The following is a 20,097-nucleotide window of genomic DNA, read 5'->3' as shown; positions in this document are numbered from 1 at the left end:
TTTTCATAAAATTTGATAGACCAAAATTGTCTATCAAAATCTTCACTCTTGTGGTTTATCTCCACAACAGCTACTCACACTGTGTTTTAGTAAAGCAAACAGTCTAATTAGTCAGCACCTAAATGATATCAAGTGAAAGCACAACTTGGCCATAATAAGGAAAAGTTGCCCATAGTACAACTATTTTCCACCTACCCATTTCGACTCGGTGGCACATGCCCTTCTGGCTTGCACTCTTTATAAAGTCTTGAGGAATGAGGTTATCACCCCTCTTTTATTGTCCATTCCGGGTCACCCAGCCACTGTCACAGTGTCCTTTCTTTTGGCAGATCAAGATGAGCAGGTGACAGCAAAGATTGCAAGGTTTTTAGCTGGGGCAATTAGAATAAGATCCACTATTTGACTATTGATTCAAAACACAAAAATGTATTTTATATCATTGACTTTTTATCTTTATTCTTTGTATATCGTATTGTTGTTTTATTGCTATGGCCAGTGGCTGATGCAAATAAAGATTCATTCATTCATTCCTCTCCAGTTGCTGCATACTGCTAGAAAAAAAAAGCTCTGGCGGTGACAGATCTTGGATTTGGGTGTGTGTGTGGAAATGAATGCCCATTGTTTAGAATTCCCTGGGTCCTGGTACCTGGGACATTGTTGTGGCAACATTGTCAGGCAAAATTAGGAGAACAGTACCAGCCCTTCTCAAGAGTCCCCCATGTGGTGGTAGTGCTGCTGCCGCCACCAAATATGTTCCGGGAACAGGAAAGAGGCTGTGTGTGTGTTGTCTTAGAAGCACAGTCTCATTCCTGTTGAGTAGTAGTGGTGGTGGCCAGTGCTATCTTAGAAACTGCTTAAATAAGATTTGAAGAGGGAGTGTTCATTGTTTATGAGGAGGGCTAGATTTTACTCCTTAGGCTAAACCATGTCATTTTGTACATGGCAGCCAAAGTAAAAAACAAACTACATTTAACACAGAAGCAGAGATGCCTGTAAAAAACATCCTGCTCTTAGGGCTGTTCAGCAATAGGAAAGTGTGCCAGATTTGCTGAATTCACTGGAGCTTTGTTTGCTATACTAAAGGTGGATTCAATTTGTTTCTTAGCTTCTCCAGTCACTTTTTAAAAATGTAGGGCAGGGAGAAAAAATCCGAACCTAGCAGGATGCTGTGCATTGTCATTAATTAAAGTCTCTAGAGAGTACAAAGGCAAAAGGAAAAAATGAGAGTATTATTGCTAAATTAAATCAATATTGGCTGCATTCTCTTGTGACATAAATACAAAATAGGCGTGCAGGCTTCCCATAGTCTCTGAAATTTGAATGGCATAAATCAGGCACCCCCAAACTCCGGCCCTCCAGATGTTTTGGACTACAATTCCCATCTTCCCCGACCACTGGTCCTGTTATCTAGGGATCATGGGAGCTGTAGGCCAAAATATCTGGAGGGTCGCAGTTTGGGGATGCCTGGCATAAATAATATGATGCCTTCCTAGAGCAGATTACCAAGCATTCAAAAAGATGAAATGTAGTAGTCTATGAGAGATTTTATTTCTGTAGGGGATACCATAGGAGATACTACCATTCCAGTTGTTTTGACCAATCAGTGGTCACTTTGGCAGCTGCTGGTTGCCATTACTACTACTACTACTACTACTACTACTACTACTACAGGGAATCAGGCAGAGGGCCTTCTTGGTAGTGACACCCACCCTGCGGAATGCCCTCTTATCAGATATTAAGGAGACAAGTAATTATGTAACATTTAGGAAGCATCTGAAGGCAGTGCTGTATGGGGAAGTGTTTAAGGTTTAAGGATTTATTGTGTTTTTTACCGGTATATGCTGGAAGCTGGGGCAACCCAGTCAGATGGGCAGGGTACAAATTCTTATAATTAAGAATGGCATCTAATGTTGATCTTGTTTTGTTCATGCTCCAAGCTGCCAGGTCCCAGAATTTATCTTCCCTTTGCTCAGACACCGCCAGTCCTAGTTCTTGCCATTGTCGTCTCAAACATTTGCTATTTTACAAAATTCGCTATTTTATTCTTAAGGATTTTCTTATATGTTACTCTAATCCTAATCATGGGGACCCAGGTGGCGCTGTGGGTTAAACCACTGAGCCTAGGGCTTGCTGATCAGAAGGTCAGCGGTTCAAATCCCTGTGGCGGGGTGAGCTCCCGTTGCTTGGTCACAGCTCCTGCCAACCTAGCAGTTCAAAAGCATGTCAAAATGCAAGTAGATAAATAGGAACTGCTACAGTGGGAAGGTAAACAGCGTTTCCATGTGCTGCTCTGGTTTGCCAGAAGTGGCTTTGTCATGCTGGCCACATGACCTGGAAGCTGTACACTGGCTCCCTCGGCCAATCATACGAGATGAGTGCGCAACCCCAGAGTCGGTCACGACTGGACCTAATGGTCAGGGGTCCCTTTACCTTTTTAAATCCTAATCATACCCCCCTTATTAATTACAGAGGGTCCCCGCTCCAAAAAAAAAATCCTAATAACTCTTAAAAGGTCTTTCTTTGCCTCCTTGCATTGCCCATCAAAACAACCTCTCTGGCTTCCCTGTATACCATTTGTGGCATTGGGATAGATCAGATAGGGTCTGATTACAGTATTAATAACTATATATCTATTGTGCCTTGGTCAGACCACACCAGGAGTACTGTGTGGACTCTCCTTCCTTGGAAGTTTTTAAGTAGAGGTTGGATGGTCATCCATCATGTATGATTTAGTTGCAATTCCTGTCTTGCCAGGGGTTTGACTAGCTGATCCTCAAGGTCCCTTCCAACTCTACAATTCTATGAATCTATGAAACATAGAAGCTCCATGGCTATTGTAAAGAGCCCCATTGAATCTCTGGCTAGAAAAGGAAATTCCCAGAGCCATTCCTGCAAGAAGTCTAGAACCACAATACAGCACAGTGAACTTGTAAACTTATTGCAGGCAAACAGGAACTTATATGGAGTGAGGAAGTATGTGTGCAATAATTGAAAATAGCTTTTGTTTTAGTGTGGTGATAAAGCAGTATTTCTCAGACGGTACCGAGGACCAGGATCTTACTAATAGCTTGCTAGGCTGATACTATTATAAACTTGGCAAATGGAGCATGTGGAAGCTAGTAGTGTACTGTAGCATTTGCTTTGGCTGCAATTAATTGATAACTAGATTCCTGCTGACACTTACTTTTTTCCAGAAGAGAACTGGCAGAAGATATGCAACTAGCATTTCATTTTCTCATTATAAAGGAGCACACTTTTTAATATATATATAAAAAATCTACCTCTTGAAACCAAGCACATTTGAATGTGAAGAAAAACAACTTAGGAGGAGGCAGGGGGCAGGGAGATGAGTTCTGAGTTAAAACAAATGTTGCTAATGGAGAAGGCAAGGAAAAGGGGTATGTCAATGCATGGTGGAACAGCAGAAACCTGCCTTCACATCCTGCTAGGGGGGCCACTTAAATCTTGCTGAAAAGGAGGATCCAATGCTAGTCCAATTCAGAGTAGACTCACTGAAGGAAACAGGCATGGCTAACTTAGGCTCATTAATTTCAGTGAGTCATCTCTGAGTGGTCTAAGTTGAATGCTACTCTTAGACTGGACACATCTTCAAACAGAGGGCTGTCTTCTGATAGCCTTTCAAACAGAAGAATGCAAAATCGGGAACATGGTCAGCTTCTGCCTTGCTCTGCATAATCTGTAGGTGGTGCATGTGTGTATACAGGGCTGTACCCAGCAGTGTTAGAATAGGTCCACTAAAATCACTGAAATGAACTTAAACAAGTTGCTTTCATTTATTTCAGTGGGTTTGTTCTGAGCATGACTTAGTTGGATTCAACCAATAAAGTCCAGCCCAATGCAATGGTTATCCCACACAATTGGTTGGGAAAGATGAGGGGTGTGTGGATGTTAGGTGAATTTTTGTGGAGGCAAGGCCAACCAAAGTGGAAGAAAATGGATGAGATCCAACATGTTTAGCACGTTCATTGTGCCATATGCTCACATAAGATTCGACATCAAGGTGGGATGTGTGAAGTTAAAAATGCATTCAGTTTGAAGACTAGCAACATGGCAGCTCTAGAGAAGACATTCTCAGGATTTCTGTTCAGGTAATAAAAAGAAATCTTATTTAAAATTTAGCAATATGCACCATACATGCATCTGTTTGCATCTATATTATCCTTTAATCTGAGCAGTCCACACACACACACACACACACACACACACACACACACACACACACACACACATATAGTGTATTAATACTTTCTGTTTAGAAGCCACACTCACAAAGATGAAACATGGCAGAAGATCTCAAAAAAAATCCAGTGATACACAGATTTTTGTAATTAATCTATGACCCAGGGGTCATTCAAAGTGTTCATTTATATTTCAGACAGATACAAACATACAGGTACCAAGTCACTTGCCAAGCTAAATCTCCAATCTGACATGGTTGCTATCAGCTTCAATCTCTTCAGATAATTTTTGTAGACTGTTCATAGTTTTTAAGCCCTTCATTGTCTCCACTGCCTTTCAGCTTAGTATTGCCCTTTCTGTTGCACCTAATTTTTGCAAGTATAACTAATAGGAATTTAACATTTACCAAAGAATTATTTTAACTATAGGTTTAATAGCATTTTATGGTTCTCTGAACAGCCAAGAGTATAGCTATCAGTTCCATCTGCTTCGCTTCCTTCCAATTTGCTTATATGTAAGAGAAAGGAATAAGGACAAGCTTAAAGAAGGAAAAGAAATTGTGGTGCTTCCATTTAAACATGTTTCCCATTTAAACACTTTTTCTCCTTGTAAAAACACCATAAACCATGACCACTGTCCATTTCTGTTTAAATAACCAATTTTCAGCTCCTGTTTTGCAGATTCCTCCCCCCCCCAAAAAAAATCAACCTGGGCTGAATTTCCACCCTGACACTAGTGAAACCCCATTGAAATTTATGAGCACATCACTTGGGTGGCACAAGGGTTACACATGCATCAGAGATGAGGCATTTTTGCAACATTTCCAGCAGCATCAAAAGCTACCCTTTTAGCACTTTGAGAGGACAACATAAATGCACCAGTAGTGATGTATGGAAGTGAGAGCTGGACCATAAAGAAGGCTGATCGCCAAAGAATTGATGCTTTTGAATTATGGTGCTGGAGGAGACTCTTGAGAGTCCCATGGACTGCAAGAAGATCAAACCTATCCATTCTGAAGGAAATCAGCCCAGAGTGCTCACTGGAAGGACAGATCCTGAAGCTGAGGCTCCAATACTTTGGCCATCTTCTAAGAAGAAGAGAAGACTCCCTGGAAAAGACCCTGATGTTGGGAAAGATGGAGGGCACAAGGAGAAGGGGACAACAGAGGACGAGATGGTTGGACAGTGTTCTCAAAACTACCAACATGAGTCTGACCAAACTGCGGGAGGCAGTGGAAGACAGGAGTGCCTGGCGTGCTCTGGTCCACGGGGTCATGAAGAGTCGGATATAACTAAACAACAACAAAAAATGCTTATACAGAGCGAGGGCAATGAATGATACAACTGATTGGACTTATTCACATGACTAATGCAGCAAGCCCTATCAGTTGGCTTTGTTTCCTTTAAGTGATGTCATCACACAGTCAAATCTGATTGGCTACACTGCACCTGGATGTCAGCACACTTACTATATGACTTTTGAGTGATGGATCTCTCTTAAGAAAGCAAGGAAAACCCTAAATAGGAAAAACTACACTGAAATAGTATCAGACAGAGGAAAGCTGTTCTCAGCCCCAATGCAGAAATGCAGAAATATACACCACAGCCTTAATAAATATTGTGGTCCTACCGTATTAGTAGCCCATAGTTCAGTACATGTGTAGTCACTGTGGTACTTTCCAGATGTTGCTGGACTACAACTCCCATCATTCCTAATAATTGGAGATGCTGGGGCTGATGGGAATTATACTCCAACAACACATGGGAGGTATCACATTGGCTATCCCTAATCATTGCTACCAGAAATTGTTACTGCTTCCTTTTCAAACATCTTCAGTAGAAAACATGCTATTGGTTTGTATCCAGCCCAAGTTTGACCAGCTTAGGTCCTATTGAAATTAATTGGACATCCATTAGTTGTAACTAATATTTCATATTACTTTCAATCGAACCTAAGTGCTACCAACTTGTTTTGGATCCAATCCACAGTTTTCACTGTGGGCCATATAAATAAAATTAACATATTGTTTGAATTAACATAATCAAATTACACTTTTAAATTCTCCTCTTAAAAAGTACAATTAGCTACAGAAGGTTTCATCTCAACACAGTTCAGTAGAAAAAAATGTTTTCCCTGCAGTCATTAATGAACCCCAAGGTCATTAAAAAAAACCCTCAACCATGTTTTTTAATTACCAATTTGCAAACATGCCCATAAAGAGCTGCTGCAACCTAACTAGCATGGTTTCATTTTAGCTGCAAATACGTCAGTTACCAGGACACATCTTGACATTAAAGAGGGTGATTTTCAGCGCTGACGTGTTGTCTTCTTAAGCTTGATCATTTATAAATTAGAAAAACAGTGCTCCACACAATACATTAAAGAACTCTGCTTTGTCTTCTACTTAAGAAATGCAGCTAACTAGAAATCACAATCACAGAGTCTCTCTGGTAAATTAGGATGATTTGACAAGAGTGATTTCTTAGATATAAAAAGCTGGTGTTTTGAGTACAATCCCTGACTGAGACAGGAATTCTTATCCCCATTCCCATGATAAGGCTGTCTTTTTATGCTCTCCTAGCATGGCTCAATAGCTGCACAACATAATCTCCAACAAATTTCTTTATATCCAAGCTTGGGCACTCTGAAGGATTGTGGAATTTATAATGAAACAGTATTCAATTATAATGAAATAGTATTCAATTAATCATTCTTGTGCCAATTAATTTAGCTTCTGTAGTGATGATTTTCAAGAAGCTTGCTAGCCCTGCTTCCAACGTCCCTGATTCTTGGCCAGGATCACAGAAAGTGAAATGTAACATCAGAAGGTGGCAGGGAATGAGTGTAATGTAATTCAGGTAAAGGTAGGGCTTCTCTTCTTTGAGAGATCTAACATCAGCAAAAGAGGAAGGAGAGGAAGTTACATCCGAGCAGGGTAAGATTTTACACATTAATACACAGGTTATGCTAACATTTTCCATGTTTGCCTGTTCAAACCAGCTTGTGCTACTTTTAGCACAGCAGGGTCAGCCATGCTTATGGAAATCAAACTGCAGTCTCAGCTTTTCTGTACCTCATCACCAAAGATAATCACTGCTATCTACAACTTATTTTCTGCTCTGGCTGGCTGATGGCAATGATGTATGAAGCAAGAGTGATATAGCTCCATCTGCATAAGACAAGTTGATCCTGCAGAGATATAAAGAGCCCCAAACCCCCCCCCCCAATTCCCCCAAAAGGGAAATAAAAAGGAAGGATGACTTTTAACAGGGAGCTGAGGATGTGGGAGATGTAAATCACGGAGGGAATACATAATCAAGGACAGCACAGTCTTTTTTGAATAGTGACTGGCATTTTCTCACAGGGGCTAAAATTGCTTTTGACAGCTTAGAGCAGGATTCAGAAGAGGTTGACGACAGAACAAATTTAACACTTGCCATTAGATATAAAACATAATAGAAACTTCTGGCAAACCTTTAGAATATTATAGAATAGTATGAATAAGCAGAAAAGTTGCACATTAATGAGGTTATACAATATACAGCCCTAAAAGGGCAGGGGAGACACAGGTATATAGACATAGTCTTTGATTCTACGGTTATTTTACTTGAAGAAGTTCTTGGAAGGAAAGCTTTCTGTCGCCTCTTCCATCCTGCAGCTACCTGCACCCCTCATAAAACCTCAAAAGTATAGAAGGGCCCCCAGGACAACATGTGATGGGGAACAAAAGACTGATGGGGAAATGGAGGGTTCACCCCAGATCATTCATTTTTTTTTTTGAAAAAAGCTTTATTGATTATTACAAATCATTACACAAAACCTACAAAAGAAAAAATGAAGACAAGAAAAACCATCAAAGAAAATCAGCAACAAATAAAAACATGAAAGCTACGAAATGTATATGTGTGTCCCTTCAATTAATCAGCATCTAAAATACAACAGCTAGTTGCCCCCCCTCCCCCACCCCTTTCCCTTCTTCTCAACCTTCACTAAACTGTCTTATCAGTTCTCCTTCTTGTTTATATCTGCACCTTTTGTTTCCTATTCTTACAACATATTCTTTATTTCACTACTCCTCTACCATTTTTTTACCTTCTTTCAACGTTATTTCTTTATTTCTACCTTTTATATCTTATTTCTTTCTCTTTTCTTGTTCTTCTCTCCCTGCCATAATTTCACTTGAGCGTTTAACAATTCTGTACTAGGTTTGGTTTTTCCGCCTGGCACCCAATATAGTCTATAAATAATTTCCAATTTTTCGCACTATCTTCTTCCTTTATTCCCTTTACTTCCTCATATCTTTTGGCCAAATTACAATAATTCATTACTTTGATTTGCCAATCTTCCTTAGTTGGAACCTTTTGAGATTTCCATTCCTTTGCTATTAGTAATCTTGCTGCCGCTGTGGCGTAACTTATCAAGCATCTATCCTGTGGTTTGATATCTTCCCCTAGCATGCCTAGTAAAAAAATTTCCGGTTTTTTCTTAAATGAATATTTCACTATTTTTTTTAATTCCCTATAGATTTCGTCCCAAAACACCCTGATGTGTTTGCATCCCCACCACATATGGATATAGGAGCCTATCTCATTTAGGCATCTCCAGCATTGATTACTGGCACCCGGGTACATCTTTGCCAATTTCTCCGGTGTTAAATGCCACCTATTCTGCATTTTTAGCAAATTTTCTTTTATATCATAGTTGGGTGTAAATTTTGAATCCCTATCCCATAAGCTTTCCCATTTATCCATTGTAATTGTCTTTCCCAAATCTTGACCCCATCTAATCATTGAATTTTTTGTTAGTTCTTCTTCTGTCTCCCATGTCAGTAAGGTTTGGTATAGATTTTTTATATGATTTTCCGTAGATCCCAATAATATTTCCTCTAATTTTGATTTTTCTTTCTCGAATCCGATCTTTTTATCTTGTTGAAACCTTTGGTTTACCTGGAAATACTGCAACCAACTGCTGAAATGATTTTTAACTTCTGCATAATCTTTTAATCTTAATGTTCCTTCTTTTTCTTCTAAAAGGGTTCTATAAGTTGGCCACCTGCCTTCCATATTGCGTCTTTTAACAGCCACAATTTCTAATGGGGATACCCACCAGGGGGTTTTGGGTTCGAAATATCTTCTATATTTCTGCCACACTTTATATATAGATTTTCTTATAATATTATACATAAAAACGTTTTTTTTACTTATTTTATCTCTCAAAAGGTACCAATGCCATCCGGCCCCTATTCCCTCCCCTTCCAAGTCCAACAAATCATTATTTTCCAAGTCCATCCAATCTTTAAGCCATGTCAATGCTGCTGCATCGTGATATAATTCTATATCTGGCAATCCGGCCCCCCTCTCTTTCTATGATCTATCATATCATTCAGAAAGCTCAGATCATTCAGAAAGCTACTCAATTTGGCCTGGTTCTCTTCTCACTCAACAGCTCCCTCTTGTCCCATCCCACATTATTCCCAGATACTCTGGCAAATGTGACACAAATGCTGCAGGGAGAACGAGGAGATGGGAAACGTTCCTCCCATGACTTTTCTGATACTAAATTATCCTAACAGGAACCTTGAAAAGATTATATAACAGTGTGGTTGAGCAAAGAAGGTATTTTTTTGAGCTGTTGTTATTCAAAGTCTTTGCTTACCTTATATTCCCATGTCGTGGTAGAGCGAAAACAAAAACGAAAGCATCACAAAGGATACACGTTTCTTCTGTGTACGGGACTGTAGAAGTAGTCCCTCCAACTATGTAACTGTAGAAGGAGACTTCCAGGGTGTAGCAGTAAGAGGTGTCATCAAGTAGCCCGCCAAGGAACCGGCGGCCTGTCCCTGCCTTAACAGCATCTCGGTTGAAGGAGGTGCTGGACTGTAAGAAAGAGAAGGCGAGAAATCAGCTGGAGCAGGGCTGAGGCCATACTACTGAAACACAACTGGAAAAGTATTTACCAGAAAAAGTCCACGCACATGCAAACCACATATTTGAGTCCATCTAAAGACAACACCAGTGTCCAAGTTGTTCTCGTGTATATGCACGTTACCTCAGTAGAATGAAGAAGCTGCTGTTTGTAAGTTTCCCATAATATGGCGGATATCAAGTAGAGCAGGCATCCCCAGACTACAGTCCACAGGCTGGATACGGCCTGAAGGAAGCAGTTATCCGGCCTGCGGCGCCTCCCGCTGCCCACTCTTACTAGTGTGGTGCGGCTGCCCACCTCCGGGTCGCAGGAGCACCGAAAATAGCTTGCGCGCATGCACAAGCGTCATTTCTGGTGCACTTCCGGGTCGGAGGAGGCCCGTGCACATGTGCACAAGCTATTTCTGGTGCTCCTGCGACCCAGAAATAGTGTGTGCATACGTGTATGGGCGCACGCTCCCAAGCGCTCCCCCGCCCTCCAGCCTGCCACGTGATCGGCGCTGCAGGCACTGGCCCGAACCGGGGTAAGTTTGGAGACCCCTGAAGTAGAGGAAGGAAGCTTTGCCTTGAGAATTCAGCATTTGAGGAAAGGGTTCAGTTCCTTTGCCCCAGCACTTCAGTCTCAATCCAAACCGAATGATGCAATCTGCCTCTGGATACCAGTTGCTGGGGAGAAAATGATTGTGGGCTCCTGCCTTGCTTGGTTGGCTACTGTGAAAACAGGATGCAGGTCTCAATGGGCCTTGGGTTTGATCCAGGAGGGCTCTACTTACATCCAAATCTCTCCCCTGCCCCAAACATCTACTCTTCCCTAAATTTTAAAGAAACAGGAGATGTAATCAGAGATCTCTGTCATCTTATCTAGTTAGGTCTGGTTCTAAAGGGAAAATTCACTAAAACACAGTCCAGTCTATTCAAAACACAATTTTATTCACACATTCACATATCCCATTGTTCTTGGAATGTTCAGATCCCCTCACCCCAATGTACGTATATGTAGACAGGAGGAGCAAGCACTGTATCCCGGGATACTGCAAGTTCAAATCTCACTTCTGTTTTAACACTCGGCATCACCATATAAACTTTAAATAAATTTTATTTTCTCTATGCAGATAAGGAACTCTGGAGGGGCTGTTTCTGCAGATGTTCATACACATCTGGCTCTCTGGACGGGCTTCACTACTCTGAGAGATTGCAAAGATAATTTTTTTTATCCCTGTCCCAGGGCTGCCAGAATCTCTTATGCAGTGCTCTGTGTTCTGCAGGGTGGGACAACATCTTATTTTACAGCTAGAACTGTGGGTGAACTATTTCCACAGAGTAGCCATTTTAATTTACTGCAGCAGCGAAGTCTATTTGTTGGTCAACAAATGTGTGCAACATCTAACCCTTCTTTTCTGCACTCAACCTTGGGCAATGCAGTGTTCCGTCACAAAATCCAGAATGAATTTGTATCCTGCCGTCAAAGTGTAACAGCCACTGGGTGGAGCGAACTCTTTGCCTAGACTGCAGGTGAGCTACTGACAAAGCAATAAAAGACTTCCCATGCCCACCACAATCCCCTGAAGCCAGCTGTCTTTTCAGCCTAGAACATATGCTCATTCACTCCATGCAATACCATGACTGCCAGGAACCAGTACCTGAGAAAATGAGAGTATAAAAATGATTTTTAAAACACACACACACACACACACACACACACACACACACACACACCCCACTGCTTGATTTCCTTAGATCCTTCTCCTTGTAACTAGGACTTGAGTGCTAACAGATATGTAGGAATTCATGGCAACTCTTGATAAATGAGGTATACAGGGAGACTGCAGTTCAAAAATACCTGCTGCTCTATCAGCATTTGATATGTTTTAAAGCTTCTCATGTTATAAAAAGGCAAGTCTTGTGGCTAATTAGAAGTAGATGGAACCCAGTTTCCTATTAGCATTAAATGTAGGAAGCTTTAGCTGTTCACTAATCTTTTATGATAGTAACATTCCCACTGTTTTGTGCCAAGCAGTACTCTAATGCATCCTCTCTAATGAGATCCAAAGTACTGATTTTCAGTCTCTGTAGCAGCAGAGTGGACCATCTTAGTATGGAAGAAGGGTCGACAAGTGGAACCTTAAAGAAGAGAAAAGTAGGGCAGGGCTGTAGAAATGGTGAAGGAGCAGAAATAAGAACTATTGGAGAAGAAGGCTTCATTTTAGAAAGGCTTTCACTAGCAATTTTTGAGGTGCACATGGCAGTCCTTCAATGCCTTAACTGTAGCGGAACAAGTAAGTGTAGCAGCTAGGCATTCAGATCACATTATACTTATCTGGTGACAATCTGTTTCCAGGCCTAGTTTGATGGACTGAACCTTTAAAGCAGAAAATGGTTTTGGATCAGACTCTCAGAGCAACTAGCTGCACCCATATGAACCTGAAGTTCAGCATTGGAGGTCCTGCTGTGTCGTCCACTGGTTAGAACTGGCAATGGGATGCATATCACATTCACTGCAGCAATGGCAACTGCAGGTTTGCTCTGCTGGCCATGTATGGCTGGAATCAGTAGAGTCACCACATATTTCTCTACCTTTTGTGGCTGCTAATGGTGAAACTCACCATTTGGAAATCCAAGCCTTAGAGATGTCCAAGTCCAGAGACTATGCATCATATGCATTCATGCTCTTAAAATGTCCATAAGGAAGGAATGCAGATAGAAGATGTAACTGTGAAATTATCACAAATTTGGCATGGAGTAATGCTTCCTTAAAGTAGAGATGCAAATCCATAGTCTCCTGAGAATACTTAACTATAAAAGGCAAGTTCTTAGTCCTTAAGATTGCAGATGAAGTTTCAAAAATAATGTGCCAAATGCTTTCGCCCTAAGTCAGGGATAGGAAAAACTCTGGTCTTCCAAGATGATGTTGGATTCCAACTCCCATTAGTTTTAGCCAGGATTGTCAGTTGTCAGGGGTGATGCATGTTGTAGTTCCATTGTATTCTGGATGTTCCTCACCACTGCCCTAAGTAATACTTCTGTAATGAAATGGCTGCAGTGCCATATGAGAAGCTCCACATTTTATCTTCAACAGAAAACTCTCTCCTATCATCCTAGTTTGATACGACTACCAGCAGCAGCCACACACAAAAACCTCCTGGTGTCAGGAGGACACAGGAGCTTCAGCTGCCTCCCACAGCATTCCTATCCTGGCTCACTCAAATGAAAACATAGGTGAGCCAGGGGAGGGACAGCTGGAGGTCAGCAGCTGCCGAACATTAATCAGATACCCAGGGTGGCTGCATAAAAGGCAAGGTGTGGGAGTGTTTGGATAGAGGTCCCAGGAAATTTATTAATGGTGGAGAACAGACACTGGAAGAGGGAAAAGGGCAAGACCAAGAAATAAATTGAAGTGGCTGCAGTTAGAGTGAGAAAGGAGGGAAATTAAGTCGGGGGTGGGGAGTAACTCCGGTACGGAACAAGTAAGTGAAAATTGCAGAATAGCAAAGGCAGGTAAAGGGAACTGCTACACTACAGACAATCAGACATGGGTACAGGAAACAAAGTTCTACATGTTGGAAATAAAAAATAGTTCAAGCTGTTGTCAGATTGCTTGACAGAGCACAGCTTAGTTTAAAACCTGAGTTGCAGGACCTTGGAAAGCTCCAAGCAAGAAAATTGCACACTTTTTCTCAACAAGACCTAAAAGTCCAAATGAGACCTTTCATACTCCTCTCAGGCTCAGGCTCTGTCTTGGAAATGGATGAGCTGAAAGAGCTTGTCTCCTGACCCAGAACACAGCATTCTATCTCTTCTCCATTAGTTTTTCCTGGTTCCTAGCCTGCCCTTGTGAACTAGCAATGGAGAACTTGGGGCCCCAGGTGGGTAGATGTTCCCTTAGGAACTTCAGGCTCACAGGTTGCAGTCTCTGGGATCCCTGTTCATGGCCGAGAGGCTTGGGCTCAATCTCAGTGTTAGGGCTTGCATCTCAATCTAAACCCTCTGCAACCCTAGCCAGTAGTCCTCTGCCCTCCCCTCTAAATTGGCTGGCTCCTCCCCATGTAGGTGAGAGCCTGAGCCCAGGGCAAAAGCTCAGGGTATGGTCATGAAACAATCTTCTCAAAGCCTTAAGTGTCTGTCTGATAACTGTGGGAGGAGTGTAAGAATTTTGAATGCCCTTTAATCTTGCAAGTGACCAAGACTTCAGGCTGCATGCAACCCTCAGCCTTCAGGACTCTCACCAGGCCACACACCCTACTGGATCTATTCTGTGCCCTCCTTAAGTGTCTTTGCTGTGCTGGAATGTATCACTGAAGTGCTTTCCTGGATGGAGGGGTGCATGTGGAAGCTGCTGTATGGCTGGAGTGTAGCCTCCTCTTAAAAGAGCGGCATATATTGCTCTGTCAAGTACTGTTACCCAGCTGGGAAGGTTGCCCATGATGGAAAGTTGAAAAGGGGTTTGACTCCTGCTTTGAGGGATTTTGCCAGTTGTATGTATCAGACATGGGCCAAACTATTCTTGTGCTATGAAGGATTGTGCACAAACAGAAACATCTCAAAGATATAGCAAGAAAACCTAAGGGTAGAAGCCAATATACACCATTTCCATCTATAGTTCACTACTTTTATATGTTCCCTAAGCAGAACAGAAAACAAAGGATTAGAAAAAATTAAACATTTTATACATCCTATCAGCTCCTTACCAATGCAGGCAAGCAACAGTTAAAAAGTAAGAATTCCCATTACTTCTTTCTTTTGTACTGGGTCTTTTAAGTAGATGGCTCTGAATCATATGTGCAGGAACATGTAGGAGAGCTAATTTTAAGAGAGGATTTTCATTTCAGGCTCAAGGTGCAAACAAACACCAATAAACGCTGCGGGCACACAGATCTAATTGCCCATTGGATCATAGGCAAAACTCACTACATGCAGTCTCACATCATCTTCTGATGAAAGGAGGAATCTTATTCACATTCCATACAGTATAACTGGCGAATGGAGACCCATATGAGATGAAAGACTCAGGTAGGTCAAGCTACTGTTTTGCCACATTTCCAACAGCTGTAATAAGCAGCAGAAGCCTTTTAAAGGAGGCACAGTAAAAATCAGAACACTCTGAAATGGGCACACCATAGGAATATCTAGTTTCCTGCATCAGATTTGATTAAGAGTAAAATCTAACAACCAGACCTACATCATACAAAGACCTTGGACTTTGGGGCATGGAAGTAGAGATGGGTCAGGAAGGCCTCAGACCCCATTGCAATACCCTTTTCATCTCTTCCAATGCCTCCTACCCAGACATACACAAAAAGAGATTACAGTGGTATCTCGGTTTAAGTACACAATTGGTTCCGGAAGTCTGTACTTAACCTGAAGCATACTTAACCTGAAGCGAACTTTCCCATTGAAAGTAATGGAAAGTGGATTAATCCGTTCCAGATGGGTCCGTGGAGTACATAAACTGAAAGTACTCAAACCGAAGCGTACTTAAACCGAGGTATGACTGTATAGGTGGATGCTACATCACCACACAATTAATGCCCTGCTGTGTTTGCAGTGAGTGAAGCAAGATATTCTGCAGCAGTCATTCATCAGGAAATGGAACTGGTTTCCAGGTTGGAAGGTGATAATCTTGGTAGTCATTTCCAGTATTATTTTACCATAGTTTTCTATAGGTCCCTGTTACCTTGGGGGTGAGAAGCAAGATATTGGATATCAGGATCAATAGGATGCATATAATTGCACTGAGAGAACACTTTCCATGTTAGGTGCCTTTCAAGAGGTGCTTTGTTTTTGTTTACTGAGCTAGAGAAGAACTAAAATACTACTATAACAAGCCCAAACTCTTTTGTACAATCAACCCTTGCAAGTTCTGGGGGCAAAAGTACTTTCATCATTCCTCTCATATCAGTAGAACTGCCAAGTTCTCCAGAAACCTCCTCCTGTATAAATATAACAAACACTAGGTCCCTGCTGGTGGTTTTTATGAGTGTAACTTTTACTGGTATGTTTGCTTAGAAAATTGGTTTCTTCCCTAAGCACATGGGATTTCTTCCCCTTGGGCCTTTAAAACAATGTATGTGGACAAGAAGTGGCAAGAAGCAAACAAGAAACAGTTGTGTGGATATTCCTTCCTTTCTGCTATTTTTTGGGGCTACAAATTAATTTGAAGATGGCCCTGTGGCTAACATGAGCAGATTGGTTTAACATCATGTGACAGATTGGTTTCATTTAGCCAGGAATATCCAGAGGGTCCTCATTCCTGAGCAACCAGCATTTGCAGTCTTAAAACACATACAGTTCCCATCCTATTTTTTTGTTTGCCTCCAAAACGAACACCAAAATTCCTATGGCATGTCCAATGTATAGAAATGCATTCCAAAGGAACAAAAAAATAGTTCCATTTGTCTTCTTAGAAAAAAGGGGAATAGGAGAGCTTCTATTGCAGAGCTACTGCAATAAATTTATCTGTTATTTTACATGCAAGCAAAATCCAGTTTTGTGATAATGAGGAAAACAGAGCTGGTTTTAATCCCAGCTATCTCAATTTTAAGTGTCGCTATCAAATCTGCTATGGCAGTGTCAGAGCCAGTACATTGAGAGCAGCCAGGAAAACCAGTATTCAAGATTAAATGATTATTTGGGGCCAAAGAGCAAGTCAGGATACAGGAATACGGTGCTTGGGAAGACCTTGCTGCTCAAGCAAGGCTTTACTGAAACATAAAGAATTTTATACTCCTTCCTCCACATGAAGACCCAGTGGTCAGCTTGAGAATTTGTATCTGTGAATAAGGATGAATGGATTCCAAGAGCTTAAGTCCCATTATTTCAAAAGAGGGATATTTAATTATGTACTTAACTTTCTCTCCCATTGAAATCAATTACAGATATTGCTTTTGGCTAATTCCATGGCTAATTTGAAGCCATGGCAATTCTTCTCTGAAATTTAGGTAGGAGCATGGGAAGTTGTCATATACTGAGGCAGACTGTTGATCCATCTAACTCAGCACTGTTTATTATACAGTACTGGTGAGCAGTGGCTCTCTCGAATTTCAGATGTGGACCTTCCCCAGCCCTGCTTACATATGCTAGGGATTTCTGATAAGGAATTATGTAAATACCTGGATTAGAAAGTGGTGGTATTTCAAAACGAGTGACATTTTCTCAGAAATAATAAATGCCCATAATTGTTAGGGATTCAGAGGATTAATGTACCGGTAAGTAGCCAGAAATAGATCAGCTATGTCAAAGTCTTTCAAGCCTTTGCAAAGTTTTATTCTGCATGGTTTCCATGCAGAATTGCAAGGAATGCAGCACAATAGGCAAAGAGAAGATGTTTGGGAGGATGACTATCCAAGATCCATGACTGGGCAGTAGCAGCTCTAGGCAGCACGATTCTGAGAAAGTACCAGTCAGCTATCCTGGACAAAAGGAAGGTGAGAAAATGCCTGTGGCACAGTTCTACTTTGCCCAACCTGTCCCTTTAAGATTGCTACCCTTAAGCTGGTTGTTGACTGACTTGCTGGTTGTTCATCTGAACTTGGTTGAAAAACTGCAGGAGTCAACACTTGGCCCACTTTGGGTGAAAAGGAAAGGGTCACCAATATGGAGCCTAATCAAGACATCTCAATGATTTCAGCTAGACCTAGCATCCACCTGAGGTGGGTGGATGGATCGGGAATGAAGCCCTCTCTGACTGACTTTGTCCCATTTCCTTTTCCTGGAAAAAGAAGAGTAAATAGGCTTCTCTGATCCCATTGCAAAGAGCACAATTAGTCATCCCCAAGCTCTAATGGCTTCTTGAAATGCTCAGCTGCTTTTGATGACTAATCTGCTAAGTAAAATAAGTGATGCCTAGCAAAGCAGCACACTCCAAATCCAGCTTTAGCTTTATAATATGAATGACATCAGATGCATTGGTAATTAAATCAGCAGATACTAATAAAATCTGGTGACTCAGCCTTTGCACTAGTGACTTCTAACTTTTGTCCTTGGAAATATAAATAAGTAAGGTATGATCATTTACTAAAAAAATGTTTGCAGGTAAAGATTTCAAATTCCTACCTCAGATAGAATGGATGAGAACCATTCTGGTTATAAAGAAAGTAAGGCTGTGTCCAAATTAGCAAACACGCCATATGTCATTTGTTTTGTCCTTCATTTAATTGTCTGCTACTACGGATATACTATTGCCCCCCTCACAAAAATGCCCGGGGTGATCTTGAGATAGAGAATCTAAAGGATGTAATGATGACCACTAACCTGGATGGCTTTGAAAAGGGGGTTGTGTGTTCTTTGTAGGATGGATCCTGAATTCATCAGACTTAGTTTGTGGTAGAAAAAAAATAGCAGATGAAATTAGCAAAAGAGCAGTTCAGGGATTTACAAAGTTGTTCTAAAACTTCCCCAGAGACCCAACTGTTTGGAGGGAGTAGCTTCTTCTTCTTCTTCTTCTTATTTTTTAATTAAAGATTTTCTTGATTTACAAAAGTATGTGCAATGTCTCTCGTAACATTTTTACAGATCAGTTTCATTTGTTGAGACATTGGGAAGAAAAGGGGAAAAGAGGTAGATGGGGAAAAGATGGTGGGGGTGGGGTCATGTGATGGTGTTTCTATTTTATTTACTGTATGTGGTTTTTTTTGTCATCGTCGCTTGTGCAGGTTCTCTGCTGTGCTTGTGTTCCTTTGGTGGTGAGAAATGAAGGAGGTGGCCTAGGGTATGATTGTTCATTTGTGATTGGCTGTGGTGGTCTTTGTTTCGTGTGTGAGTGGGGGTGGGTGGGTTAGCCATATTGATTTGTATGTCGTTGGTGGATTTTGTCATTTTCTTGTTGGGCTGTGTATGTGATAAAGGGGAGCCATACTTGGGTGAAGCCGTCTTCTTCTATTTGTCCCTGTGTCAGTTTCAGCTTATTGGTTAATTTTGGAGGGAGTAGCTTCTGACGAAGCACATCCCTAGACAGAACAGCCATTTTCCCACTGATAGAAGAATGCCCCATTTTATTTATAAGAATCACCCAAGGCAGCAATAGCTGTATCTGGGACTCACCATATCAAACATATAGATGGAGCATTTTCACAACCAGATATTTAGAGTATCACCAATGGGAATAAGCTCCTTATGCATGAAATACATTCCACAATATATTAATGCTATTTTTTCCCAGCCTAATTAAAGTAAACCATTCAAGTGACCATCTTCAGGATGTTGTTTTTGAAGCGGAAGACCAGGATTTGCCTGAGCTTCAGTCATGCAGAGTGCTGAAAGAAATCCCTTTGAGTGTAGACTCACAGATAGCATGTAAAATCCAGACAAATGATTGCTTTGCCAGTGATTCCCATTTTGCAGCAAACAGGTTATTAGTGTGGGACTCTGCACAAGGAGCCTGCATTCAAAAAGCCTGTTCATTATTAATGGAATATGAGCTTTTGACATCAAAGGGGATCCATTATGTATGCTAAACGGTGGTGTGGGAGAAAAGAAGGACCTGCATTTCAAGTCCTCTCGGTGCTTTTGTCCCTTGTAAATCAATCAAGCTTGACAGATACTTTAAGGAGAGTAATCTTTTCAATGATACTGTCAATGGCTAACATAATGGAACATTGTCTTGATGCTGTGTGAAGACATGAAGCTAGTCAATTACAGACAACACTTCATGCAGCCGCCAGCTTTCACTTGAAGCAATTCTAGAGAAGTATTCTAATCCTTACAAATGTCTGCTGTAGCATACAATGTAAATGAGACCTCCTGAAGCTTCAGAAAAATAATTAGCTACAACAGTGGCCCATTCCCACACTTCTCAAACATGGGCATGATAACGTTTACTGTGCAGTTTCCAGTCCTTCTGGAGTGCTCAGTGCCTGCTGTGTATTTATATACACAGCTTTCTAATTGTCACCGCTTTGTTCCTCACACCCACAAAGGCTTATACCGAGTGTGTCATATCTGCACATATCTCTTAACAAAGAAATCCTGGTAGCCTGGC

At 41.3% G+C, this 20,097-nt stretch overlaps 1 protein-coding gene across 2 annotated transcripts in view; it reads right to left on the bottom strand.

Moving 5' to 3' along the window:
• BEND5 (BEN domain containing 5) overlaps positions 1-20,097 on the bottom strand; it is a 733,139-nt gene that overhangs the window by 50,086 nt on the left and 662,956 nt on the right. For both annotated transcript variants that reach the window (XM_088674073.1, XM_060276914.2), the window contains one exon: positions 9,914-10,076. In XM_088674073.1, coding sequence (XP_088530199.1) covers positions 9,914-10,076 — 163 coding nt within the window. The remainder of the gene's footprint in view (positions 1-9,913; positions 10,077-20,097) is intronic.

This window comes from Zootoca vivipara, chromosome 7 (genome assembly GCF_965207765.1).
Source record: "Zootoca vivipara chromosome 7, rZooViv2.hap1.1, whole genome shotgun sequence".
NCBI classification, from domain to species: domain Eukaryota; kingdom Metazoa; phylum Chordata; class Lepidosauria; order Squamata; family Lacertidae; genus Zootoca; species Zootoca vivipara.
This window is presented reverse-complemented; position numbering and strand designations above follow the sequence as displayed.